Source organism: Mus caroli, chromosome 3 (genome assembly GCF_900094665.2).
Source record: "Mus caroli chromosome 3, CAROLI_EIJ_v1.1, whole genome shotgun sequence".
NCBI classification, from domain to species: domain Eukaryota; kingdom Metazoa; phylum Chordata; class Mammalia; order Rodentia; family Muridae; genus Mus; species Mus caroli.
The window spans coordinates 6,243,900-6,250,359 of NC_034572.1; the positions used below are offsets into that span (position 1 = coordinate 6,243,900).

A 6,460-nucleotide genomic window follows, 5' to 3' on the forward strand; every position below is an offset into this window, starting at 1 on the left:
AATCACTACTGAAGAACGTGAATTTTCAGGATGCAAGCTTAGTTTGTAACTGCCCTGGTACTGATCAGCTGAGGGTGTTTACACTAAGTATTTAAGTTCTCTGACTCTTAGTCTATGTCTTTATAAATGTCTCACCAAGATGAACCTACTCAGAAAAAATGTCTAATACAGTAACTATCGCTGAAGCACAGCTCAAAAACCAATCCGTGCTAAGGTGTGGATTGTGAATTAGGCCCAAATTCGCATGTGATTATGGTGGTTCAGTCTCCAGGCTGTAGAGTTGTTAGGAAGGGTGGGACTAGAATCCATCTGGAGGGCATAAGGTCACTGGGAGCTTGCTTTTCAAGGGATTTGAGCCCCTCGATTCCCCATTTTTCTCTTTGCTCCTTTGCCCCTGAGTGCACACTCCCTTCCTCAATGTCCTACCTTGCTTGCCACAGGCCTAAAATAAAAAGAACCATTCAGTCATGGACTGACGCCTCTGAGACTGTGAACCAGACTAATTGATAAGCACAGTCTATCATCTGTCTTAACATTTATTGTTCATTTCAGGCTATTACCAGCCCAATTATTCAAGTAGGACATTACTTTCTCAAAGATTCACTAGATAGAAAATATTCAACATTAATCGAATTATTTAAATAAACTTTGTATCCATTGATTTGTTTCTTTATTTATTCTTGGTTTAATGAGATGGGGTATTGCTATGTAGCCTAAACTTATATTCTCAATCATTCTGCTTCCTGTGTGAAGGTATCACAGGTCTGTGTGACGTGACCATATCTATCCTGTCTTTTCTATTAATATGTTGAGAGCATCTAATGTGCAGAATATGATCTAACAGGAGAAATGAAACCATCTGGATTATAAAGAGCTGGTATGCTTTCTTTAGATAATTCCATATCACTTAAGTATTCTAAATAATGATTATTGATATAAGCTAGATCCTACACATTGTATCAAGGCTGTGGTGTGGGAAGATGACTTCATTGAGTGTTGAAAAGAGAAGGCAGAATTGCACCTTTGCTTCTCTTCCCAGACAAAAGTCTCTGTCACTGATTTTAATGCAACCCTTGTCGCTAATTACAAAATTAATTCACTAAAGTGATGTCAGAGCATTCTGTCCAGGTGTTATAAACACTTTTTTTTTGCAACCTTTTGCTTATGAATTTCCCAAGATTAGAGTGGACAATGAACTGATTGGGACCTTTGTAGTCCATCTACAAAGTGTAGATGGACTTTGTAGTCCATCATGGCTGATTTCCACAATGGGGCTGCACTTGCAAAGTTCTATGTAACAGAGTTGAACATTTAATTGGAGTGTCCCTTAGTTTTAAATGTGTCTCTCATGTTCAACCCCAGCATAACACTTTGCCCTAAGCAGTCAAGATTACATTTACTTAGGATAGATAGACTACGCTTATTGAGTGGATAAAACTGAGCGTCGGTCCTCTCTGAGGATCTGATGTTAGCTGTGCGTTGTGCCGATGAGTCTATCCCCTCTCACAGGATCAATGCTAGACTCTATCACACAGCCATAACTTAATAAGCCAGTAACATGGTGATACTGTGCGAGCATTCATAGATCTTACTTGGGAGTTTTATTCAAACAACATCATTAGTTTGGATGACAATTTGAGAGCATCGAGACCTTGAGATGGAGTTCTTAAACTCTCTGGTATGTTCGGGTACAGGTGACATTATTCACTGCACTTTCCTAGGGGATAGAAGATGGAAATATTTCAGTAAAGTTGATCACTAACACCTAGAAAATATTAACTAAGTGTTGTCCACATATGACAATTCTGGCAAGTTTGGAAAGAGATCTTTATTAGATTATACAAATACTGCACACATATATATATATATATATATATATATATATATATGTTATGCATATTGGGTCTATATATATGGAGTTTGCAATTATATATTCAGAGATATGAAAAGAGAAGGAAATACAGTTTGGAATCTGAAGCTTTTATTTAAATATTTTAAGGCTCTACATTGAAACATTTCTGCAATCTTACATACTGCCTGGTTTTTAAATAAGTACACTAACTTACACAAATGTAATATTGCATGGTTTTCAAAGAACAAACTCACATGGTGTCCAGTTCTCTCGGGAAGCCTTCTGAGAAGTACTGTCTGCCATTTAAGGAATTCGGAGTCATGGGCAGGTGAAATGACTTGCCCAAAGTTCTGATTTTCAGAGATAAAACCTTGGTGTCTGGCATTCTTCTCAGTGAAGGACCCATTAGTTGCTACCATGGAACCATGTTGGCCTATTGGCTAATGTCCTTATAAGAAGCTATAGACTCATTCTTAATCCTGCCGTTTCAGGAAAACAATTAGATTTTTTACAAAAAACAAAACCCTCAACATTCCTTAGAGAAAGAAAACTGTTGTGTCTTGAGAGTGCAGAAATCCCTCTCTGTTTTCCTCAGTGCAGGGTTTGCTTCTTGAACTACTTGGACTACGTTACATCACATCAGAGGGCACCAGGGCTAGCTAGCTTCCTTGCTTGCTTTCTTTTCTTTCTTTCTTTTTTTCCTTTTGGTGCTGGTAGAGTTTGGGATAAGAATCAGTGCCTGGCTTTCTCCCCTCTTTAGAAGTGGGAAGGGTGACGTGGAGAGCCTTCCCGAGGGCAGGAGGAAGGATGAAAAAGGCAGGGGGTGGGGAGGGTGGGGAGACGAGGGGTAGGGTGGTAATCCCAACCCTCCACACTTTCTAGCTTTCTCTGTGTAAGTAAGTAAGTGTATGAACCTGTCTCCTGGACTCTTAGGTGGGACAGTGCGCCTTACCTCACGGAATTAGCATGACATAATAACGTGGGATTGTGTAGAAACACATCTTTGCCTTTACTTGCTTGTACTTATTCGTACACTGAGAACCACCTCAACACTTCAGTTTCACTCCGCTCTAACTTAGAACTTTCTTTTCTCCCGCACAATGACAGATCCAGAGGAACACCGCCTTCTGTCAGTGTTGAAACCCTGATTGCACAACCCTGCGCTTGCTTCACGTGTGAGTGGGAGATCAGGGAACAAACTATTTTAAAAATTCTTTTTAGAGTTTCAACTTCTCAATCCATAGGCGTTTCAAATTCTTACAAAGATAGGGTTATCTGTGAATGTTTCCTTTCAGCTCTTGTAAGAGAGGAGAAGCCAGGCTCAGTTTTTTTCTGGCTTTAGGGCAGGTAAGTGGGTGTTTTTCTGATAGACAGTTCAAGTGACAAGGAAACACCAGAGCACTTACCACCACCATTTTCCCATCTACCAGTCTCCTGCAGATGGTGGCTTCCTTGCCATCCCAGTCCTGGACTTGAACCAAGGAGTCATTATCTAAGATTACTGTACTCTGTAAAACAGAACTAAGGTTAGGTGGGCGCATACAAACCCTGATGTGCTAAATTCCAAGGCGGCTCTACAGACTTAAGCTGGTATTTACAAGTTTTTGTTGTTGTTGTTTCAAAACCTTCCCAGCAGTGCTTTTGTGGGATGATTCTTCTGGGGCGAGGAAGATTTATAAGAATAAAATGAGCAACTTAAGAAGTTAAATTTTATCTTTTATAGTCTAGAGAAGGTCTTATTCTTATGCACAGCAAGTTAAGTGTCTGTTTCAAACAACAGGAGACTAGTTCACATTCCCAGTGAGGCTGAAGGGAGAAAAGCTTCCCTCTCTTGCTCTTCCCAGACAGCGTTCCCCAGTTGCTTTGTCTGTACTAACTGCTCTTGCTTCTTTAGTTTCTCTTGACAATTTTATCACAGATATCTAAGATGCCTTTATTAATTGTTTCAGTCAAAATTCTTTCGATTTACATGTACTGGCATTTCAAGTCCCATGTTTATTAAACCTCTGTCAAAAGGGTATAATAATTCCTTTTATCAGAATATTACCCTTAGCAGAGGCACAACTGAGGGCATTAACTCAAACCAACAAACAAACAAACAAACTAAAAGCAAAACCAAAGAATTATTGATAGACTATTATAGCAACCACTGGGTGCTGGGAAACAAATAGCAAGCTCCATTGTTGAGATGATCAGTCTACTATGGGGAAACTGGTAACACAATTAATAAAATACAGGGAAAGTATATATTATAAATAAATGCTGCATTTCAACTGGAGGTATGAGATACAAGGAAAACCTATGTGTGTAACGTACCGGCTATGAATGCATGAATGCAGACTCTGGAGTCTCTTTCTTTCCCTTGTTCACCAAGGAGACCATGCTTGCAATGGTGCAATTGCAAGAACAAGGCGTTCAAATCTCCTCTGGCCTGGGTCCCTGGAGATTAAAAGCCACAAACTTCCCTCTCCTCTGTGTGTGCGTGTTCTTTCTGTCTCTCTCTGTCTCTGTCTCTGTTTCTCTCACTCACTCTCTCTTTCTCTCTCTCTCTCTCTCTCTCTCTCTCTCACACACACACACACACACACACACACCCTCCTCATCTTGACCCCAACACTTCATATGTATTCTGAGTTACAATTAATTCTCCATTGTCTTTAGCCATTAAGAACCCTAGGCTCATCTATTTCAGGGTCATAATCTCATATCTGATAATACTAATCATGTTCATTGTAAAATTCCATGTGTGAAGCCCACAGAATGATAGGGAGCACTGTTGTTTCTGAGAGAGCGGAGTACCAGCTTAGGTAGACTGCTCTCCAAACGTGGTCCACTGAGCATCACCACTGGACCCAGTGTCTTGTGTGCATTTTCAAGTGCCCACCAAAGAATTTTATTCTCCCAGGGCACAGGTACTGGCCAACTTAACAGGACCTACAGCCACGTGGGAGGAATCTTAAGGAGGAATTATCTTGATGAGGTAGGCCTGTTGGTATGTCTGAGGGGTTGCCCTGATGGTTAACTGACGAAGGAAGCCCCAGCCTCCCCATCCCCCCTTTAAGGTACCATTCTCTATGCTGAGAAATATCTGGGTCGGGGAGGCTGAACAGTCTGAGAAGAACCAACTATGGAAGGAAGCAGGTGAGGATGTGTTTGTTTCTCTCTGCTCCTGACTGTGACTGTGATGTGGCAGCTGCTTGACCTCCCTGAAATGATGGACCTGGACATGGAACTGTGCTCAAATAAACCCGTCTTCTCTAAGTTTCTTCTTGTCTGGGTGTTTATTTGGCAGAAATAAAACAAGAGCAAGTAATAAAATACATCTCACACTTCCGAGGGATAAAATGCAATACTCCAAAGGGAACGTGAAGTATATTTGCTTTCAAGATCTTCAAGGTTAGTGTTTAGTCAAAAGTTTGTCTAGGAGATTCTTGAAATGTACGTTGGCTGTTGCATCCTAATATAATATCTCTAATTAACATTCATATGCAGGATCGCTGAACGTGTGCTGTAGGCCTCACCTTGCTTTTGCGGCCACTTGGTGTGATTTCCTCAAAATCCTCTCCCAGCTTGAAGGAAATCTCCTTGTTTTTAAAGATGCTTTTGGTTTTGATGGTGATAAGATCTCCATCTGTGCTGATGGTCACAGTGGGCTTTGCCAGACAGCCCAGTTTCCTGCTGGCTCTTCCTACTCCTGGGAGGACGGTAATGGACAAATGGTCACATCTGTTGTTGATTTCAAGGACTTTTTCTATTTGTACAATTCTTTCCCAAGGAGAAGGATTCTTCAATAGGCAGGCTTCATGCTATATGAATTTAAATATCTATTTTTCTTGTATTTACTTATTTGTGTGTGGTATGTGTGTATGTATGTTTGTGTTGTATTTACTTATTTGTGTGGTGTAGTGTGTGTGTGTGTGTGTGTGTGTATGTAGTGTGTGTGTATGCGAGGTTGGGTTGTTTGCTCTCTATTACACTTTTTAATGTTTTATATTTTATTTAAAGATTGTAAATAAAAACATTATACACCAAAACTTACCACACATAAAGTTTTATACAACTCAGTACTACATATTTTATTGCAGCAAAATATTCATAAGACAAATTTACCATTAAATGTGCAATAACTGGCATTATGTGCATTATAATGTTATACAGTCAACTCTCTATAGGTAGGATCTTAAACATATAATTAAATTGAATAGATTGGCATTAACCTTTCCTTTCTTCTTATATTTGTGTCTTGAAGATTTTCATGTCGGTACATAAAGATATTTTTTCTGCATGTGCATCATCTTCTATGAGATGCATATACCAAAGTTCATTTTTTTCTATCCCCATTGAAGCTAATACATTTCTATTTTTGTTGCTACAAATTATGGTTCAGTGAACTGCCTTGTGCATATAGTTTTTGGTAGTCCATGTAGGAATGCTTTCAATAGAAATAGAATTCCATGGGTGGGAAACAATGTAGAGTCTAGCAGGTGACTTGGGGAAATATTGTAATGTGGTTTTTTTATAGTATAGAATAGAGTTTATTTAGGGCAAGGGAAGGGGAGTTAAGAGGGTAGTAGTGGCAGAGAGAGAGAGAGAGAGAGAGAGAGAGAG

At 39.7% G+C, this 6,460-nt stretch overlaps 1 protein-coding gene across 2 annotated transcripts in view; it reads right to left on the reverse strand.

Moving 5' to 3' along the window:
- Positions 1 to 1,578: 1,578 nt before the first annotated feature.
- Fabp12 (fatty acid binding protein 12) overlaps positions 1,579 to 6,460 on the reverse strand; it is an 8,393-nt gene continuing 3,511 nt past the window's right edge. The window contains exons 3-5 of one of the 2 annotated variants that reach the window (XM_021158860.1): positions 5,374 to 5,546; positions 3,259 to 3,360; positions 1,579 to 1,717 (exon numbers count right to left, since the gene is read on the reverse strand). In XM_021158860.1, coding sequence (XP_021014519.1) covers positions 1,667 to 1,717; positions 3,259 to 3,360; positions 5,374 to 5,546 — 326 coding nt within the window. In that variant the 3' untranslated portion in view covers positions 1,579 to 1,666. The remainder of the gene's footprint in view (positions 1,718 to 3,258; positions 3,361 to 5,373; positions 5,547 to 6,460) is intronic. The other variant, XM_021158861.1, reaches the window with a different exon arrangement.